This window comes from Zophobas morio, unplaced genomic scaffold (assembly GCF_036711695.1).
Source record: "Zophobas morio isolate AGI-343-1 ecotype UQ-CSIRO unplaced genomic scaffold, CSIRO_AGI_Zmor_V1 ptg000002l, whole genome shotgun sequence".
In the NCBI taxonomy this organism is placed as follows: Eukaryota; Metazoa; Arthropoda; class Insecta; order Coleoptera; family Tenebrionidae; genus Zophobas; species Zophobas morio.
The window spans coordinates 6,488,487-6,510,716 of record NW_026972107.1 but is presented as its reverse complement, the minus strand read 5'-3'; the positions used below and the strand labels follow the sequence as shown (position 1 = coordinate 6,510,716).

Genomic DNA, 22,230 nt, shown 5'->3' with positions numbered 1-22,230 from the left:
CTAAAATGCAATAAAACTTACAGATGTTAGTCACACCAACATTTCTATCTCAATACACATTTACATTGCAAGTGAAAAAATATTCTTCACCTCTATCATTATAGAAAAAAATTGACAGGTGCATGTCTTTCATTCCCTCAAGCAGAAATTACTCAAATATCGACTAAAAAACTTCGTGACTCAAGTATCGGCAAAGAGATTTTTCGCTATTTACAAAAATTTAGTTCAGTCGGAGCAAACTTCGCTTCAACTTTACTGTTCAATAATTAAAATGGAGCACTAATACTTTGTTTAGCTTTATTTTATGTCTGATTTTAATGAAATTCCATTAAAGTGGAACTAGCTGATTTCTATTGTTTAATAACACATTCATTAGTTTATTTATAAAAGTGACGATTAGGTCGACAAGATAATATACATAATTGGTTACTATGATAACTGCACATTATTGGACATAACTGTACATAATCTCTGATAATAACTAATGAAAATTATAAAAATTTCAAGTTAACTATAGACGAAGATTAACGTCCAACTATACTGACTTAAAACGGAATCTAGGTAATTCCTGTGTTTTCTGCGCTCAAAAATAATCGCGCTGTTTCGTTTTATTACTTTTTTATTTTCATTTTTGGTAATCGGGTTCTTGGAACAAAACCATGACGTTTTAGACAAAAACCATACAATTAAAACTCCCGACCTACTCCATCCCTCAACTTACCGTTCGGGTTATTATTTCGATTCTTGTCGGCCTGCTTCAGTGGCAAGCAGACCGGGCAGTCCATCTTCGTGCAATGTTTCCAATGGCTTATGATCTGTCTTGAGGAACTACAATGAGCTACTGAGCAGCTCTTTCCGGCGTTACACGTCGTCATGTGATTCAGTACGTTTTTCATCGTCTTGCAGTGGGGCAGATTGCACTGCCACACTTCACCATTCGCCTGCGACTCGCGTCTCTGGCACTTGTGCGCATGCAGTAACAACACCAGCTGTTGTTGGATCAGCTTGCGTTTTTCGGGGTCTGCTAGACAACGTAGTGTGAAGACAACATAAGACAAGACATGCACTACAGATCGATCCACCGGCCAACAAAGGCTACCATCCAGTTTCAATCAAACAATTTTGTGCTTTGTTAGTCGGTGCCTTCTTCGATCGACACTTACCCGTCGAGGATGGCGGCGGTCCCGTGCCCTGGTTCTGCGTCGCCGTCTGCGGGCCGGGCTGCGAGCCCGACGGCGCTCCGGACTGGGGCTGGGCGGGCGAGGGGGCGGGGAGCTGCGTGGGGGCCATGCCGCCCTCGCTGCTGGGGCCCGCGGGTCCCCCGAACCTCGTCTGAGGAAGTCCTAGTTTATTCCCGTGAGGTTGAGGAGTGGCCACACCCTGAGGTCCGGCGTTTGGATATGAATATGGAGTATTTCCAGGCATGCCCTGGCCGACGGCGCTGCTGAGTTGCATCATCCCCGGCGCCTGCATTCGCGTACCGAGGGGGTGGACGCCGTGGGGGCCCGGGGCTCGGGCGTTAAGGTGCCCGATTGGCACGCGGTTCAACATCGGGCCGTTCTGCATGGGCTAAACGAAGAAATTAGTGTGTTAGATCACGATTTCTTTACCACCATTCTAAATAAAATACTACCAGAAAATCAATCAATGTTTGTAACACTTCACCTTGCTACAAATTGGTCGTAGCAAGACTTGAAGTGATACGATTGCTCTGGCAAGATAAAGATTAAATTAAAAAACCATTAAGTCGGTTTTCAAACCCTGAAACCTTGCCCCATTTTTACATAAATAAAAATTCGAACCTGTTGAGGTACTGTATGATTTCCTGGATGATGGGGTTGGCCCGGTGCCATCATGTTCGTCGTGTTAGTTAACGGTTTGTTTACCGTACTGCTAACGACTAATCCTCCTCCGGCCATTCCCGCCATCGTGCTCATGCTACTGTTGGTCATAATCATATTACCACCAGCGCTATTGTTCATCCCTGAAACGAAAACTACCATTTAGCAATATGTCCAAATTCGCCAGCGTCGCTGATACAACGCCAAAATATACACTAAAACATCTTTATTTTATTTTCTAATCGGCACATGTTTTTCGTACCAAAAAAATCTTCAAAAATTGGATAAAAATAAACTAATTTTGAAATTTCATAAATTTTATCGTCTCGTTGTTGCAAATGTCAGTTTCTATAAATTTTTTCAATGTTTGCTGCTTGATAGATAGGCAACCAATAATTCAGTTCGAATGGCAGATTTGCTATCGACATCAAGGACACGCCAGCGACATCTTTTTTAAAACCAACTTGTACGATCTTTATAATCATGTTGCATAATAGCAAAAATTCCAACTGTAAAATTTAAAAATTGGCGGCAAAAATGCACAATTATTTTTTGTTTCTACATTTTTAAATATTTTTTTCTTATTTTAACACTCTTGTTCAAATAAAATCGAAAATAAAAAAAGCGAGAAAAAAATAAAAATATACATAGGGAAGATTATTTCTGAGAATTTTTTGAAGATTTTTAGGCAACTTTTCAAAATTCGGAATTTTTCAGTAAATCTATGATTTTTTTTATCGTTTTTCGAGCTTCCGAAATTAAATATTTAAAAAAATTCATTTTCAAACCGAATTTGCTCCGGGATCCTCAACACGTAGTTTTGCGAATCATTCGTCGAAATGTATTTTTTGGAGATTTCAAGACAATTTTTCAAAAATTTCTACTTTTTACTATCACCTGTATAAATTTTTTGACAGTTCTTCAAGCATCACTCGAAAATTAATTTTCTTGTAGATTTCAACCAGTAGAAATTATTTTTGGCTTCATTTTTTCGAAAATTACAACTATTTTTTCAGAATCCATAAAGTGAACAATGGTGATTTTCGAAATATGTATGTAAAAAAATTAATTCTAAAACGATTTTTTTCGAAAATCTTGGTACGGGACCACCATGAACAAGAGTTCTTTGATAATTTTTAGGCAACTGTCAAAAATCTCGATAAACCTCGTATGAGTTTTTTGACAGTTTTTTCAGTTCTCGAGATTAGATATATAAAAAAAAAAAAAAAACCATTTTATTCATTACATTTTTAAATATTTTTTTTATTATCACACTTTTGGTCAAATAAAAATGTTTTTTTCATAGAAAAATCTTTTAGTCCTAAAAACTAGAATTTTATACATACAGGGTGTTACTGAAAGGTACGTACAACAAAATGGACAGTTCTTCGCGAAGTCTAAGAAGTCGCAAAAACCTATTTTGTGTTATCAAAATTATAAGGGGAAAATTAACCCTTATCCAACCTTTTTAGACGCTACTGAAGGATAAATAGGTAAAATTAATTTATTTTAGTAAATCCTGGCAACTGTAACAATAAAACTTTTGTCAAGACTAAGTGTTACTATAGAAACGAATGATCTTTTTATCAGAGGCGTACAAGGAATTTGGACATAAATTTTAATAATTTTTATCTCTAAAAGGAGAACACTTTTACCTGAACTTTTTTTTAACTCTTAGCACCTATACTTCAAGACCAATTGCCGATTTTATTTTGTACGTACCTTTCAATAACAGGCTGTATATAGGATGTCATGTACTCTGAGAAACAAGTGAAATAGTAAAATTTTGCAAACGCCAATATTTTTAGCTTCATCATTTTTTACAAATACTGAATTTTGGCCGCCACTAAGTATACAGTATGTACCCGGATTGAGTTCATAAGACGAAAAAAAAAAAACTGTATTTTCAATTTTACAAAAAAATGACATAGGAATAACATTTTTTGCTTAATTCAAAACGAATAAATCTGCAATTAAAACTTCAATATTCCTGGTCTGTACTCTTAAAATTATTTTTTTCATATTTCTAAGTTATTCGTTACTTTTAGTTTTTTTTTCGATTTTAAAGACACAGCCTGCTAATATTAAAATTTTAATTGCAGATTTATTCGTTTTGAATTAAACAAAAAATGTTATTCCTATGTCATTTTTTTTGTAAAATAGAAAAGTTTTTTTTCATCTTGTGAACTCAATCCGGGGACATACTGTATATGAAATGTTTGTTTTAGATACAGAAATGTTAGAAAAAAAAATACAGCAAAGCAATGGATGATATTTTAAAATATAAAAGAATATAAAAAAATAATACATACGCTTAAAAATAAAACAAATTAAATAAATAAAAAAAAGATTATACGTTTTGTAAGTGAAGTTACGTGAAAGTTAATTCGGGGAAAAGGTATCCTATGAGTTCAGAACTGGAAATCAAAACCAAAAACAGAACCACAAATAGGTCAAATTTAACAAATGTAAACAGACATGAGATAATACTTCATTTTATTATACTATACTGTTGCTAAAATATAAATATTGCGACTTCAAAAAACGGAAAAGATAAGATTGGATATTGAATATGAGCAAAATGCATTAAAATTGAAACCGACTTTGTATGAAGAATGACAAAAATAATAATAAAAAAAAATAAATAAATAAAATGTGTAACTACTGTAGAGTACTACTAATGCTATTTAGACCAAAACTCGTCGACAACCTTCACCGTGGGGATTTTCGTCCATACTTCACGCCGTTTTGAAATCTGTATAAATTGCAGGGTTGTATTCAGGAAAATGTCGCCACTTCCTGTTACTTTTAAAGCCCTTCCGAGAAAATTAATCAATGTTTGTAACACTTCTCCTTGTTACAAATTGGTCATAACAAGACTAGAAGTGCTACGACTGCTCTGGCAAGATAAAGATTAAATTAAAAAACCATCAAGTAGGTTTTTCAACCCTGAAACCTTGCCCTATTTTTACAAACAAGAGTGTGAATCTTGTGAGGTACAATTATGATTTACGAGTATGCCATAAAGTGGATACGATCCTGTTCAGCCGTAGGCAACTGCTACATTCGACCAAGAGTGTATCATTTATTGTTTTACGAACCAATGGCTCGAGCTGATTAACTTTTGGGTTGCAGAATTTTATCACTACACAAAAACTGTTTTCACGACATTAAGTCATTTACTGAAAATACTCAAGACCTGAAGGATGAGCAATACCCTAGGAAGAAAGTTCAAGCAGCAAAACCCAACAAAAAAAAAATATTTGACAGTGGATTTTTTGAGGAAATTATAAACAAATCCTTAAAATTTATAACTTCACAATTATCTCACCTTGTATCGAACTCATAATCTGCGGCGAAGTCCCATTATTCGCCATCGACTGCAGCCCGGCATTATTCGAGATGCTCGACGGCAGGCTGCTCAGGTTCATTTCGACGACGTTCCCCTTCGCCACCGAGACGTTCGGCGGCGACTGCATATTGGGACTCTTGCTCCCCAGCTGTCCGCTGGCCATCGCCAAGGCGCTTCCTATCAAATTCTTATTGCCCTGTAACATGTTGAGCTGTATCTGTCTTAAACTGCTGCTGTTGTCGCCGCCGTCGATGCCGCCGTTCTGGAGCGTCCCGGGGCCGGGGCCGTGGGGCGGCGGCTTGCTGTTGCCCATGTTGTCCGACATGGTCCACGACGTCGGCGGCGTCATTAGCTCGTCGGGGAGGTCGTTCTCGAGATCGAACATGTCCATATTCGAAAGCACATCTGTGTAGACAAGGCAGAGTCAAAATAGGGGTTTTTGCGAAGAACGGACGAACTTGCTGGAGGCCCGATAAGCCGCCGGTTATCGCGGAATGCGAGATAGGGGATTATGTAACGGGGTTTCGCAATAGAGGCGATAAGTTTAAAAGGCATGCGACGAATGAGATTTGGATTTTTTTTAAGACACGCGGAGTACCGCGGTGCGTTTGGTGAGTGTCGTAGTGAAATGTTTGCAACAGTTCAACCCCGTTACAAATTGGAGTTGTAACGAGTACTGAAGTGTTACGGGTTCTTTAGCAAGGTAAAGATTAAATTAAAAAACCATGGAAGGGGTTTTCAAACCCTGAACCCTTGCACAACTTTGAATTTGTGTAAAAATTAGTGTCACTATCATCGTCTATGGGATGATGTCAGGCTAATAACGTTGCCTTGACTTGTGAAGTTCAAGTTGTGTATTTTAAAAATATTTACAAAGAGGATCAATTTTGAGACTTGAATATAGTTATCCAACGTTAATTTTGATAAGTGAAAAAATTACTACAAATATCAAAATTTCTCTAATACAATGCTGGCAACATCAAACTAATCTTACTTCAGGTATGCCCTTACATGAAATTAAAAATATAGTCAGACAAGAATTATCAAAAAGCTTTTAAAGGCACACCTATCAGTAATTTTTCTTTTTTTTTCTAATGATATATAGAAAAAGTAGGACAAATTCCAAAAAGTCTGTAATTTAATTTAGAACGACCAATTTTTTATTGACCTTGGCTCAAATTTAGTTCTGAACTTAGTACTATGGATACAAGAAATGGGTTCATGCCTGTGAAAAAAGAAGAGAAAAAATTGAGGAAAAACTTGTCAGTAAAGCTATGAAATCCTTACATTTTGTAAAAAGTATCTTGTAAAACTAACGTTTAATGAAAATTGTATTCAGACTCGAGAAAAAATAAACGAGAAAACAAAAAAAAGTTATAAACACAATATTTTTTCTCTTACAAAAAATGAAAATTGGATGTTGAGAGAGAAAAAATAATAATTTTAAAAATCCTTTTGTCGAAATATTCTTTTTTTTTCTAAACTACCATATTTTAATTCACTATTTTGGGTGATTTGAAATCGATTGGACCTTCATTTTTCAAAATAATTTTGGAGGTATCTTGTCTTTATCCATAATTTTTTTCATTTTATATAAATAATATATAAAAAATTAAAAATTGTTCAGGGTGAATCTGACTAAATTTTCAGTTTTTTTTTATCATCCATCTAAACGATATTTTGTTTTTGTAAGTGAACATCAAATTAACGTAAAGAATTTTTTAGTGATTTTTCTCGAACTTAGACTTGTGAATTTAATGATGTACCGTTGAGTTGGTGCCCCATTTAAAATGATTGTTACCAACTTTTGAGTGATTACAACCTTAACAGTCCAAAATTACAAAACAAAAAAAAAGGATAATTCTTTATTTCTTTTACTATAAAATTTTAGTATCTAATACAACTCGAAAGTATTCTGAAAAGGGCAAAATCTTGAAAGCAACAGCAAAGAAGTTTTTTTCAATTAATTTTTTAAATAACATGTATTTCCAAAAAAAAAAGTTGAATGACTTAAGTTTTACACAAAAAATAAATGTTAGTTACAAAACATATCAAACAAATGAATGTTCAAATAACAAAACTGATTAAGATGATCCACAATTAGAAAAAATATCAAAAAACGAGTGTTGTCATTTTCGTAATTTTCTACAGAACGTTTAACACAAGAAAACGACATTAAAAAAATTAATTTCATTGTATGTATGCATGTTCTAACGTAATTTGTTAAAAAATCTATTCCTTACATCTAAAGAAAGCAACATGCACAAACAATTGTACAGTTTTATGGTATTCAGAAATCTGATTGAAATTTTTTTATAAGGTTTGAAAGTAAAATTGTTTTCTATAACGTCCCGTTCTAAGGTTTGTTGAACATAAATATTATTTAAAAAAATTATAATAGAATTAAACACATTTTTTTACATGTTGTCAGCAAAGTATGACAGAACTGACATTCTGTTGCCATTTTCACGGTACACAAATCTTGTCTGTTTTATTATTTTCGGCATTTTTATTTTTTTTTTTATTTTATTTATTAAAAGAGCTAATACATTTCCTACAAATGTAAAAAAAATACTGAACTATATCAATAATTTAGTAATAAAATAAGAAATTGTGCATTTATTATTATCTAGAGAATATATCCAATCAGCCAAATTTTATCTTGATTGTTTTAATAATTATTACATTTGCATATTTTTACAATTATGTGGTTGTTACAGATCATGTATTTATTAATTTTGCAAGTTCCGAAGACAACTCTAAAGATCAAGCGAGATAGTGGCAAGGAATAGAACGATATAAACAAACTTTTAGTAAATAAAAACTGGAAGGTGAATAAACAATATTGAAAAAGTAAAAAAAAAATCAAGCAAAGCATCTTAAAATTGAGTTAAGTTTGTGTTCCTTTCTAAGCGTTTCCAGCTAGTTTTTGGCATATGGACGAGACTTGACGTGCAAAGGGCATCTCCAGCAAGTTCGTTCGATAACCTCAACTAAAAGCAACAAACATGAATTGAGACAAAGACAAAAAACTAAGTCGAAGCAACCAGCAGTGGTTACATCCAGTGTAAAGTGCATATGCTTCGGAACAACAATGAGGTTCAACTAAAACAAAGCACGTTCATGCTCTCTCGCCACACCAGGATTAGTAATTTTGTTGAGATTAGCGGGTTAGTCGGTTTCCTTTCGGAGGTGTTAGAGGTAGTTGTATTTACTTTGCTGGTGGCACAGGTTCCACTGCTGCTGAGCCGGATTGGAGACACCGCCACCCACTGCCGCCGCCAGGCCCTGCGTGGAGCCCAAGGGGTAGTTGTAAGCTAACAGTTAGGTATAAACAGATTACTCCATGTCTACCAGTGGTGAGGGTTAGCGTATGACAGAATGGGGGTTAGGGTGTAGGTTATGGCCGTGGTGTTTGTTTTGGAAGTGTCATGCAGCCGCGACAACAGTGGGCATGCGAGTGGGGTTATGGGGAGTCGTGGTTACCTGAGGAGTCCGAGGGCCCCTGGAAGGGGTCCAGCTTCTGCCGTTTGGCGCTCGGCGGCCCATCGACGAGATGGTCGGCCATGGCACTCGGCAGTCCTGTTCGCGAGAGCACTGCACTATTTACGCGTCGCGGCGGCGGCGAATCGCGAGAACGGGCGCCAAACAGTCCCTGCAGCCGGTGTCCGAGGGCCGACGCATCTCACAAGGCACATATTGGGGCAGTCACCCATCGGCCATCATGGACTCACTCTGACTGGCCGATCGCACTCGCGCTGCCTCTCACCATCTTCCGTCGGACGGCACAATGATCCGCTACACCACGCACCTGGGCACCCTCTTCTAACAAGCAACTGCGTCTCGCGACCACCACACCAGCATCAGACGCCGCGTCCGACCGAAAGACACCCCTTTGATTCACATACGACCCCACGGTTTGCGGAATTCATACGAAATTCAACGCGTTCTCAAACAGGCAAAATGGCGGCTGTTGATGAAACTTTTTCTACGCTTGTCAGAAATGTACCATCTATTACGGCGAAGCCGCGTCGTCATTGGCGGACGGCGCGCACGTGACCGTAGTTCGGCGCGGGATTGGTCGGCTGCTCCCGGAAAACACGACGTGACGCAGCGCTCGGCGTCACGAGTGACGTCACGCCGGAGTCGCCCGAACGGAGAACCTTGACGCTGAAAACAACTGAGACCAAATCGCGCACCAACAAAGCCGTGTTTTGACAGCAGGGCACCTTTATATAGCGGCCGGCAGAGATGGCGAGTAAATAAACATTGCGACATTTATTTCAAGATACCGGAACTTCCGGACCGGGAGGATGCGGCAAGTGCGAAACGCAGCTTTTTACGCTCTTCGCGGCGACGCTGGAAGATGGATGATAGCGGACGCGTGGAATGATACAGAACAATAACACCGGGGGGCGAACGCACAAGAAGTAGATCGAGAGCGAGACGGGCGGATTTTGCTCGAGTACTGCGAATGGCGGAGAAGATTTTTTCGACTGTGATAAGAAAAAGAATTAGTCACATCGTTTCACTTTTTTTTGCGATTTCTCAAAAAAAAAATCACAATTTGTTTCAAGTCGTAAAATAAAACAAAAATCAGAAATTATTTATTTTTTGTCTTCACTGAACTGCATAATCTAAAAAAAAATAATGTTTCCAGGCAGAAATACTTCCGCTATCAGAATTTACCTATATTTTCATACATTCATTATTTATTTCGGAATATCTAGCTTCAGTTCAGCGAAAACTTGCGCAATAAGACAAACACCTTGTTTGCGACAATTAATTGTTTAAACAAATTATAAAGTTTTAATTTATTATTCGAATGCAACTTCTATCTAGTGGATTTTATTAAAAAAAAAGGTTTTTTTTCTATTTTCCAGAGTAAAACTGACCCCCGAATTCATAATTAATTAACAACATTAATCTGATTTTGGTTTTTCTTATTCTTATTATGTTTAAACAGACGGTATTTGCTTTTATTGGTGAAAAGGGTCGGAGATCTCTCAACAAAAATACATTTTTTTATTTTAGATAGGCAACCAAGATTACACCCATTCAGTGAATTCTTTGCAATTATTATTTTTTGTACGGTTTCAACCTGTGGTTTCAACAAACATAGATTTTTTTTCATTCTACTTATTAACTGACCACTAAATCTTAAGCGCTATTGGTGAAATTAAAATCTCTCGCTGGGTAGAGTGGACTTGGACTCATTCCTAATAACCAGAGGACGGATTTTAGGTTGTGAAAAATTTAAAAATAGAACATTTAAGAATAGAAAAAAGGCTTATAAAAAAGACAAAATGGGCACTTTAAGCAATAACTTTTTTTTCATACATTTAACTAATTATTTCGATATTTTCCGGAGTAAAATTGGATCTTTTACATATAACATTTGGGGGAAATTCAGATCTTCAGAATGATTGATCCCTATCACAATTACTTGTCAATGTTAAAATCGAGTGTCGGATTGAGGACATGGGGGTAAGCCGGGGAATTTATAAAGTAGTGCCCTATGGTATTGTATAGATGTTGTGTGGGTATTATTTTTTTTTTCTTGGCGTCATTGGCGTTTTGGAAATTTTTTTGGAATTTTGAGGACTCTACCAAGAAAACAAAGCTAAAACAAATATGAAACATATTTAAAGCAGATGACTGATGCTGTATGTGCGTAACTTCGACTGTTTATGTTTATACTTCGACCGAATTCGACTACTAGCACAAACCTTAAAAATTGGGTGAAAAAACAAACAAACATTGATTTTTTTATTTTATAAATATCAATAAAAAACTTCAACGTCAAAACTGGCTAGTTTGCTAAAAAACATAGTAAAGTACCTTAACATAGATGAAAAACAGATTTTAAAAAGAGCTTAAATAGTGAAACGCACCATTTTACTTTATACTGATTTCAGTATAGAAATTTTATCTAAATGGTCCGATAATAATCTAATCTCGAATCATTCAGATGAGTATTAGATTTGAAATAATAATAAACAATGCTTTTGGAATCACCAAAAAAAATTGATGGGGGATTTATCATGCTTACGACAACCTAAAACGTGTCCAAAATTTCAGAGCAGTTTCAAAGTTCTAATTTTGATTTTTTTCTCCAAAAATCTGAATGTCTAGGATAAAAATTCAACAGGGGTTCATAAACCACATCTGCAGGAGTATCTAATTTTATAAAATTTAAATAATATTTACTACTGTTTAAATTTTAGAGATTACGTTAATAAATTGTTGGTAGGGATGATTAGCCAAATTTTGATAATTTACACGATATTTGTAATACACATATAAAATCTAACAACTGGTTCAGTAGTTTCGGAGACTATCTGTCTAATAAAAATCCGGACAGACGTCAGACAGACAGACAAACAGACGGAAACGGGTGACCTATTGTTTTGACTTGAGTTTACGCTCCGAAGAAATTTCTCGATGTTCCGTCGACATAATCAGACACTGTTAAAATCCACCATTCTTTAGTAGCAGTACTTTCATCTTATTGAAAGCAATTAATAAGCCAGATTTCCAGAAGTACCTTCCAGTGTTTTCAGCTATTTCCATTAATATCCATAATTTTATTCTTGTCCATTTTTACTTTATACTTTTTTTTTGGTATTTCGGGACTCGTGGACATAACAAATAAGAAGAACAGATGTCTTCTACGTCGACAGTTTCGCAGTTTATTTTACCGCTTTTTCAAGACGTTCAATTATAACTACCATTTGCGTCTTAACTTAAAAAGCGATGACATGTGAGAAATTTTACCAACCTAATTGACATCTCTTCTTCTTATTTGTTATGTCCACGAGTCCCGAAATACAAAAAAAAAAAAATAGTATTTCCATTAACTTGCTTCTACCTAGGTAGACCAACACTTTCAAGTTTTGTTATATTATTGGCAAAAAGACTAAATTTTGTGCTTTTTTACTTCCCGAGTGTAAGCGAAGGAAGTATTGTAATCGAGTCCGTCGGCGGACTCTCTAATTTTACGTTTCCTCGATCTTTCATGACCTCTAGAGTACGAAGAAATAGGTCTCCCGTTTCCGTCTGTCTGTCTGTCTGTCTGTCCGTCTGTCTGCCGTCCTGATTTTTATTAGACAGATAATCTCCAAAAGTACTGGGCCGATTGTTATCAAATTTTGTCTTTATATTAGGAATATAATGTACAATACTTAGATGGTAAAACGCTAACCAAAATTCTAATCTTCGCCACCAATAATGTGATGACATCAAAATGGGTTTTAAATTGTACAAAAATAACACAGTCCTACACATGTAGTTTATGACTCCGAATTGAGTTTTTACCCAAAACATCCAGATTTTTGGAAGAAAATTAAAATTATAAAACAACATTTTGCAATTTAATTTTGAATCTGCCAAACTGAATGCTTTGAAATCTTGCAGATGTTTAAAATTATAATAAGCATAATAAATGTTTAATCAAAATATATTTGCTTATCCCCTCCAAAAAATTGACGACGTTATCTCAAAATTGTGTCGAATAAATCCTATCTAAAATGTACAAAATATGTTCAGTGTGTGATTTATCACTGCATTCATAATTTTTAAATTTGCTTAAAAAGGGTGACTCAAAAACTGCAATTCTTTGAAATTTTGGAGATGTTTTAAAGTTATCATAAGCATGGTAAATTTTTTATCAAAATATGTTTGCTCATCCCCCCTAAAAAATTGATGACGTCACCTCAAAATAATACTGAATATCTTAAATGTGCGAAATATGATGAGTCTATAATTGTGATTTATTTTTAGTATATAATTAATATTTTTTAAATTTGCTTATACAGGGTGTCTCAGAAAAATTAATGACCGAGTTGTTAAAATATAAACATCCAATCAAATTTAGGAATTTAATTCGTTACTATGGAAATTTGCAATTTAACCCTTTTAAAGTGCTAGCCCCACCGACCGGCCCCCTATTTTCTCAGAGGATATATCATTTGCCAAAATAAGTCTTATCTTACCAAGTACTAGCCCCGCCCACCCGCCCTTTGTTTTCTCAGAGGATGTCATTGGCCAAAATAAGACTTATGTTAGCAAATACTAGGCCCGCCCACCCGCCCTCTATTTTCTCAGAGGGTATGACGTTTGCCAAAATCAGTCTTATCTGAGCAAGTACTAGCCCCGCCCGCCCGCCCGCCCGTATTTTCTCAGAGGATATGTCATTTGCCAAAATAAGACTTATCTTAGCAAGTATTAGCAGGTAGTACCCTCTGAGAAAATAGGAGGCGGGTGGATGGGGCTAGTACCTACTTGGTAAGATAAGACTTATTTCGGCAAACGACATCCTGTGGGAAAATGGGGGGCGGGTGGGCAGTCATAATATTTGTTAAGATAAAACTGATTTTGCCCCTACTAATCTTGCAAAAACTTGTGAAATTTAAAGATGTTAAATTGCAAATTTCCCTACTAACGAGTTAAATTCCTAAATCTACCCGAAATATGCAAAATATGAGGAGTTTTTACTTGGGATTTATCATTGCATTTATATTTTTGAGATTTGCTTATACAGGTGGCTCACAAAAATTAATGAATGTGTCAATTTATTTTATTGATTAAATCAGAAACAGCTCACTCCGTTTTGCCAGAAAATTTTGGGAATACAATACTGTTATTTTTAGTACTACATTGCACCAATCCTAGTTCATATGCGTGTCCTTGCAAAAATGTTGATGACAAAATTCTGTAAAATAAAAACTTAACTCAAAAATGCTGGATATATTTCACTATACTATAAGTGATGTGAATATGTAACAAATACGTTAATAAAATAAATCACTCATTGCCTTTTTGATTATAACAAGTTTTTTCTTGACCCCTTGGATGTTAGAAAAAATAACGTACCTATACAACAAATATCTAAAATTGTCTCCTCATCAAATTTTTCAAAGTACAAAAAGTAATTGTTAAAGTAATGAATAATTGAAAGGAATTACTTTTTTTTATAAATAATTTGTAATTGTAATGGAATATTTTTTAAAAGTAACTGTTCTAATCATTGGTTACTAAAAATGCAAAGTAAGTACGTAGCTACTACGATTTAATGTCTATCTCTTTCTATTTTGAATAAATTTTGCATAAAAAAAAAGTAAATACATATTTTGGTACGCCACTGGGTTCTGTCGAAAACAGATTACTTAGTTAAATGTTGAAGATTATTATCTTTACGGATATATAACAGTAAATTCGTTTGAGTTGTAGGTACTTATATGGTGGGTAATGATAGGGACGTTAACAGTTGAAGAAAGATTTACACCCGAAAAAGGCTTATGCTTGCTGTACGTACAGGGCCAGCCTATTATCTCTACACCAAATGAGCATTGACACAATATTCTGGTAATGGGATTATCCCAGGTACTCAACACAGGTACGGATTTGTCAGGCAGTGTTGTAAAACTATATAAACACTGATATATTTTCATTTAAAGCTGGTGTATTAGTTTTTTTTTAATTGCCTAATTTAATGTAATAGACAAATACGCACTAATACTAAAAATAAGCAATCAGGCAAAGACAAGTAGGGCTCAAATAAGAGAACTTGTTTTAGAAATGAAAAGACATCCGCTCTCTATATAAATTACATCTTCACACCGTAAAACAATAAAATATACATGCTCAACCAGACGGATAAAAATAAAAGGCACGAACACTTCAAAAAATATATTAAAAGCTCAATTTACACCGAGAGAATGCCAACATCCTTTCCATGGCGACGATGACATTATCAACTACTTTTTTTAAACAGAAAATTGTCTCCTAATTTTAAAACTTGTACGACGGCTCGATTCACCACCATACAACCCACATCCCTTTCCGACTCTTCATTCAGTTCGCCGACCCATGTTCGATGTTCGCGCTACATGTTCGCCTGCAGTTGGCAACACGCAGCGACATTCCACCAACATCAAAAACCCCAAATTTCCATACTAGCAGCTCGATACTCATTTGTTCGCCAGTTGTGTCGTACAAGTTTCCGAATCACCAACACAAAAAATGGTGGACCCTCATGCGGTCTCAGAGTGGACCTGCGACGAAGTTCTCCAGTTGATCACAGAATACGGAAAACGGCCGGCACTCTGGGACCCCGACTGCAAAGACTACAAGAACAGATTCATCAAGCACCAGATGTGGCTAGAACTGTCCGAGATATTCAAATACAGCAAGCTAGAAGTGGAACGCAAGATGAAAATTTTGAATTCGCAGTTTCGGCGGGAAAGACTGAAAGCTCTGAGGATGAGGAGGATGGGGAAGACTCACAAGATCACGTGGTATGGATACAGCGCGTTTTCTTTCATGAATAAGAACTTGGCGAGGTATAAAAATAAGAGCAAGGGGTTGATGATCAGGAGCGTTGTTAAACAAGAGGTAGTGGTGAGGACGGTTTTTAATTTTTATGACTGGGTGGTTTTAGGAAGATGTGGACAATTTTGTGCCATTGTTGAAGAAATTTAAACAGCGTTTGGATCAAGATGGTAACTCAGTTGAGAATCAAAATGTTGATTCTGGTTTAGTTGAGAATGCGGATGGAACAGTGGATGGGGATAAAGAACCTCAACAATTCACAGATGGGGTTTTTAGAAGTTTGCACGAAACCAAGGACGAGTGGGCGCTTTTTGGCGAACTGGTCGCTCATACCTTGCGGAAGTTACCTGATATGTCTAGATGCATCGCTAAACATAAAATAAATACAGTCTTGTATGAGGCTGAGCTCATCACGTACAATAGTTCTGATAAAACCGTTAAATAAAATAGCGTCTTAAAAGAGATATTTCATTTACATATTGTAGGCATCAACATGTATAATTCTTCAAAATTTCATTATACATACAAGTATATACATTGCTGTTAGCTGGTCAAATATGAACAAATAAAAACAAGAAAAGAACCAATTAACAAAGGTTTACTATCGCAAACGTTGCACATTTCAAATAGGTTGCGTTCGGGGCTGTGGGAACCCTACTTTACCCTGCTAAGTACTGGTGTTAAGACATTTGAAACGTATGACGTTCGTCTAAACCACGCCCCCTACACATCTAACTTAAAATTACCCAACACAAAAGATACAAATAATAAAAGTGTTCACTGTTACAATATTCAGGGGGACAATTTCAGGAAGGATCACAAGTAAATAAAATTGGAAGATACTTAAACATTACAAAATGCAAAGTGGAATTTAAAAGTTCGTTATCACTTACTTATGAAAATTTTAGCGTTACAATAAAATTTCATCGAAGCTCACATTCATTGATAAGTAACAATTACCAGAAAAAATGCAGTACAAATTACACGCTAATATACAAACCATCTTTAAAATATGTTAAAAAAGCCAACAAGATCATATAAAATTAAGGTTTCTTTACACAAGTAGAAGAGCACAAAGTCTTTCAGCCTTTCATTTAATCATCTTTGCTTTTTTCAGCATTCGCCGTTGGAGTCTCATCCTCTTCATCGTCGGAGTAGTTGGTCGGTTGCTCGCCTGGCTTCAGCAACTTCCCAACTAAATCGTACTTCTCTGAAAAATCACAATTAAGAATTATTATCAGAAGTCACACCTAAAAATAATCGAAAACTTGACCCTAACTAATGCAACTATGACTGAGTGTTAATTTAAAAATACTCATCATAGGTCATCCCGACTATATATAACTGTTCGTTATTGTTAGAATAGAGGTTGCGGTTTCGACCATATTTCTTAGATCAAGCATAATTTTTGCAACTGTTTTTACTTCAAAATCGTCAAATTCCGTAACAATCCTAGCGACTATACAAAAAACTAACTATTGCCCGACTTTACCCTATTTCTTTCACGAACTTAATGACTTTTTTCAACTCAAATATGGATATTTACGGTTCGATGACTATAGATTTCTCGTTTCCTTTACAACTTCTCGCAAAAAAGTTTTGAAAGGTTTCAATAAACCATCGTCTCGTATTGGATAATCCGGTTAGTGGTTTTATTTTTCAACCCCAATTCGGCTTGACTGACTAAGCAACAAAAGACTACACTAATGCATGAATAATCGAAATTAAACTTAAATGTGTGTGAAATTTCACAAACACTTGACACTACTTCTGCGTCAGCCATGTCAGATCTGAGTAAAAACAATACAACCACTGAACTTTTTTCATGAAACACCGTATATATTTTTTGATTGGATATTTGCAATTTGCTCACACAAAACAAAACCACATTTCTACCTAATTTTTTGAACAAAAAAATTGAACACAACACTAATGGCAGTATTGTTCTCCTGCAAAGTTCATTGAGTTGGTGTGTTTCATTACAACAATTATGCAAAACATAATAAACAAACAAACAAACAAACAAACAAAAAAGACCTTAACCTAACATACGTCAGAAGTGACAGTCTCCGCTATGTGTCGCCATCTAGGTGGCTAGTTTCCCTACATAAAGCCGAATAGCCACTTTTGACCTTTTAGTTACTTTCGACGCCATTTTCCTTATGAGGGCGCTAGTTACCTTTGAATGACAGTTCAAATTTGAATTTTCCTGATGCATACATATTTACATCGTGAGCCGAGGGTGGAGCTTAGTTTCAAAATCCTCATTTCTCTAGAAATTACCACGTGAAATATGTTCTTGAAAGAGTAAAATTTTGCAATTAAACTCCGCCGCTCGGTCTGACAGCGAATAAAAAAAATCATTACAATTGAGAAAGGGTGGGTGGGTGGGGCTTATATTTTGCCCTTTCTTCTTAACATACGCAGTCTTCTTTTCACAACAAGAAACTTAAAACATGTTCAAAATTTTTGTAGAGAAATATGTTTTTATTTTACTTTTAGGGAAAGATTTTGTGTATTAAAAAAAAAGTACGAAATATAAGCCCCGCCCGCCCACCCACCCCTCTCAATTGTGACTATTTTTTATTTATCGTGAGCCGAGGGCGGAGCTTAGTTTCAAAATCCTCATTTCTCTAGAAATTACCATGTGAAATATGTTCTTGAAAGAGTAAAATTTTGCAATTAAACTCCGCCGCTCGGTCTGACAGGGAATAAAAAAATCATTACAATTGAGAAAGGGTGGGTGGGTGGGGCTTATATTTTGCCCTTTCTTCTTAACATACGCAGTCTTCTTTTCACAACAAGAAACTTAAAACATCTTCAAAATTTTTGTAGAGAAATATGTTTTTAGTTTCTTTTTGGGAAAAGATTTTGTGTATTAAAAAAAAGTACGAAATATAAGCCCCGCCCACCCACCCACTCTCAATTGTGACTATTTTTTATTCATCGTGAGCCGAGGGCGGAGCTTAGTTTCAAAATCCACATTTCTCTACAAGAAATTACCATGTGAAATATGTTCTTGAAAAAGTAAAATTTTGCAATTAAACTCCGCCGCTCGGTCTGACAGCGAATAAAAAAATCATTACAATTGAGAAAGGGTGGGTGGGTGGGGTTTATATTTTGCCCTTTCTTCTTAACATACGTAGTCTTCTTTTCACAACAAGAAACTTAAAACATGTTCAAAATTTTTGTAGAGAAATATGTTTTTAGTTTCTTTTTGGGAAAAGATTTGTGTATTAAAAAAAAGTACGTAATATAAGCCCCGCCCACCCACCCTCTCTCAATTGTGACTATTTTTTATTCATCGTAAGCCGAGGGCGGAGCTTAGTTTCAAAAACCTCATTTCTCTACAAGAAATTACCATGTGAAATATGTGTTTGAAAGAGTAAAATTTTGCAATTAAACTCCGCTCTCGGTCCGACAGCGAATAAAAAAATTATTACAATTGAGAAAGGGTGGGTGGGTGGGGCTTACATTTTGTCCTTTCTTCTTAATATACGTAATCTTCTTTTCACAACAAGAAATTTAAAATATGTTCAAAAATTTTTGTAGAGAAATATGTTTTTATTTTACTTTTGGGAAAAGATTTTGTGTATTAAAAGAAAAGTATGTAATATAAGCCCCGCCCACCCACCCCCTCTCAATTGTGACTATTTTTTATTCATCGTAAGCCGAGGGCGGAGCTTAATTTTAAAATCCTCATTTCTCTACAAGAAATTACCATGTGAAATATGTTCTTGAAAGAGTAAAATTTTGCAATTAAACTCCGCCGCCCGGTCTGACAGCGAATAAAAAAATCATTACAATTGAGAAAGGGTGGGTGGGTGGGGCTTATATTTTGCCCTTTCTTCTTAACATACGTAGTCTTCTTTTCACAACAAGAAACTTAAAACATGTTCAAAAATTTTTGTAGAGAAATATGTTTTTATTTTACTTTTGGGAAAAGATTTTGTGTATCAAAAAAGAAGTACGAAATATAAGTCCCGCCCACCCACCCGCTCTCAATTGTGACGAAACAAGTTAACAACTGCTAAATTCCAGCTAATCTATTTGAGATTTGCGTATGTTGATAAATCGATCATTTTTGAAAAATTTAACCAAAATACGCAGGTTGGCCAACTGTTTAACTTCTGAGTAAATTTTCATTTTTATTTCACTACAATTTTTGTCGAGATGATGTGTAACGCGATCAGTGTGTAAGGTGTGTAAGCGACTAACCCAAACCATTTTCATCAATCAATAATCAACGAGAAACTTCATTAACAAACCAACACAGAACATCATAAACCAACAACTTCTTCTCTACAGTCAAATTGGTCACGTGTCAACGAGGGATAACTAGCGCCCTCATCAAAATGTGTCCAAATTTTGCATATCGTCCAATTTTGCTATTCCGCAGGCTTTATCAACCCAAGTATCGACGCAGGCATCTGAATTTTAACGAAAAATAAAAATAGCGTAAAGATTAAGTTTTTTTTTGTAATATATAAAAAAAAAATAACTACGTAAATGTCCAGAACAAACTCCTTATAACTATAGTGAACCAAGACCTATAAGGTTATATGGCCATCATAAAAGTAGTTGACCGCAAATAAATACCCCCTTTGTGTGGTTCGCACTAAGCTTACCGGTTGGCAATAAATCATCTTCTAAACATTTCTTGCTCATATTTAACAGGGCCGGCTTTCAAAGCGAGTGGTTATTTCGGAACCCTCAGCGGGTGCAGGTAGTAAAGAAATAGTGGAGTGGTGGATTTTCATATTTAGTGAAAGCCGCCCCTGAACGAAACCACAAGAGCCGGTCGAGCTGCAGTGGACACGTTATTTACGTCCCTAAAACCTTTTCTATTGTAAACAACTTAACTTCGACACAATGAGATGATTTTATGATGGCCATATAACCTTATAACTCTTGGTTCACTATAGTTCTGCCTTTAATATCATGTCGTTAAAAAATTAATTACAATTTATTACCAATTAAAATTTGTAAACTATGCAACCCACATTACACAAATTGCAACTATATTGCCAATATGACGGGGTTAAAAACCTCTCACTGTTACATTTTCAGGTAGCTGCAACGGCGGCTTCTTCAGCAGCAAATCCAGTGGGTCAAACCGCAAGGTCGTTTAATAAAATTTGGCTAATGCGTCCAGTATACCTCTATCCCTTACTCACTAACAGTATTTTAGTATTTCTATCTTTATCAAATTAAAATAAAAGCATCTGCTTATCAGTTATGAATATCCCTCGCTTTATTTTTACAATGCTAAATAAATGCAAAACAGGTTCATTTAAAAAGAAGCAATTCAAAGTTAATTATAATTGACGCGAATAAAGTAGCATTTTTATTCATGAACATCACAAGTCGCTTTACCGCTTCACCATAGCTCTTATGGCACCTCTATTTCTCCTTGATTTAACACTAAAACGCGCTAACAGGTTTCTACCAGCCCCCACAACACTAAGTTCGTCGTGGATTTTAAAAACGAAAAATTAATATCGTCTCCCTTAATTACTCCGCATTTAATAAAACTTCTACATCACGTATTTGCTCTGATAACTTATCAGCTTATGCAATGACCACGAACCACTTACCTTTGAACTGCGCCTCCCATTCCCTCACAGAATCCATCTCCATGGTATTCAAATCGCTCAGATCGTCGTACTCATCCGTCTTGGCGGACACCGAGAACGTGGCGAGGCCTCTGGAGGCGTCCCGCCCGCCAAACGCCGCATACGGCCCCCCTAAATTGCATGTTCATGACATCATCATGATGGCTACTTTTCTACTCACCGGGTCCGTAGAACCTCTTGCCCTTGGTGACATCGTATACGTTGCCGTTGACAGCTACCAGAACCCTTCCGTCCTCTTGAGTACCGTCGTATTTCTTCAGTTCTTCTACCGTAAAGTCCCTTTTCTTCAGTTTCGGCAACTCGGGCTCAGAGGCTTTGGAAGTAGGCACATCCTGGCGGCTTTTCAATATTTTATACACTAAGAATCCGATCAAACACACTAATGCAACGTTCAGGGGACTCTGTACGATTTCTAACACTATATTTGTTAAGAAACCATCGGATTTCGCTTCATTTTCGGCCATGTTGACTTGTGTGAATGCTTGACTTGACAACTTCGTCGTTTGTTGTGCTGCCGTTATGGTGGCAGCACTGCGCCAAAACATTACGAGGGAGGTCAAGGTTAGGGCAAATGGGGGCATTTTAATTATACTTTTTTTATGCATTTCATGTTTGTTTGAATTATGGGAATGGGGTCGTTACACAGCGCTTTTTTTCTTCCGGTGGAGGTTCAACAGCTTCGACCCACTTAGTTTGTTGGTGGATTTAGTGGAAAAATATACTCCGACGCTCCTTAGGACTTGGCTGTCTAGTATTAGATAACTACCCTTCAAAATAATCGACTTCCTGTCTGATTTAATTAGGAAATCAATCATTGTCTTATCAATTTTCATTAAGGCGACTGTATTTTTAAACTAATCTAAATAGGTGGCGCTACAATCAGTACAGTCGACGTCAGAATGAAATTTCTGTGACAAATTAAGGTTATTAAATAAACAAAAAAAGCGCATTGTGCATTTTGATTGGACACAATGCACTGCGCATGCGCACTTTGTACCAAACAGCACCAAGCAACTTTTTAAATTCATTTTAACATTTTTAAGCGAATATAGTTGTCGAGAAAAACAAT

At 36.0% G+C, this 22,230-nt stretch overlaps 3 protein-coding genes across 4 annotated transcripts in view; 1 reads left to right on the top strand and 2 right to left on the bottom strand.

Annotated features, from left to right (window-relative positions):
• The window catches only part of LOC135126054 (CREB-binding protein-like), a 34,346-nt gene extending 24,641 nt beyond the window's left edge, over positions 1 to 9,705 (bottom strand). Inside the window, exons 1-6 of one of the 2 annotated variants that reach the window (XM_064051847.1) lie at positions 8,680 to 9,705; positions 8,409 to 8,510; positions 5,173 to 5,598; positions 1,803 to 1,984; positions 1,164 to 1,569; positions 722 to 1,021 (exon numbers count right to left, since the gene is read on the bottom strand). In XM_064051847.1, coding sequence (XP_063907917.1) covers positions 722 to 1,021; positions 1,164 to 1,569; positions 1,803 to 1,984; positions 5,173 to 5,598; positions 8,409 to 8,510; positions 8,680 to 8,761 — 1,498 coding nt within the window. In that variant the 5' untranslated portion in view covers positions 8,762 to 9,705. The remainder of the gene's footprint in view (positions 1 to 721; positions 1,022 to 1,163; positions 1,570 to 1,802; positions 1,985 to 5,172; positions 5,599 to 8,408; positions 8,511 to 8,679) is intronic. The other variant, XM_064051855.1, reaches the window with a different exon arrangement.
• Positions 9,706 to 14,971: 5,266 nt separating this feature from the next.
• LOC135126043 (uncharacterized) lies at positions 14,972 to 15,987 on the top strand. The gene is made up of 2 exons (XM_064051835.1): positions 14,972 to 15,588; positions 15,635 to 15,987. Exons 1-2 carry the CDS (start codon positions 15,217 to 15,219, stop codon positions 15,968 to 15,970), a joined length of 708 nt encoding a protein of 235 aa, XP_063907905.1. The 5' UTR covers positions 14,972 to 15,216; the 3' UTR covers positions 15,971 to 15,987.
• Positions 15,988 to 16,105: 118 nt separating this feature from the next.
• LOC135126033 (membrane-associated progesterone receptor component 1-like) lies at positions 16,106 to 21,757 on the bottom strand. Its single transcript, XM_064051825.1, has 3 exons — positions 21,322 to 21,757; positions 21,123 to 21,272; positions 16,106 to 16,735 (listed from the first exon to the last, which is right to left on the bottom strand). The coding sequence occupies exons 1-3, from the start codon at positions 21,740 to 21,742 to the stop codon at positions 16,620 to 16,622; spliced, it is 687 nt and encodes a 228-aa protein (XP_063907895.1). The 5' UTR covers positions 21,743 to 21,757; the 3' UTR covers positions 16,106 to 16,619.
• Between the last annotated feature and the right edge of the window lie 473 nt (positions 21,758 to 22,230).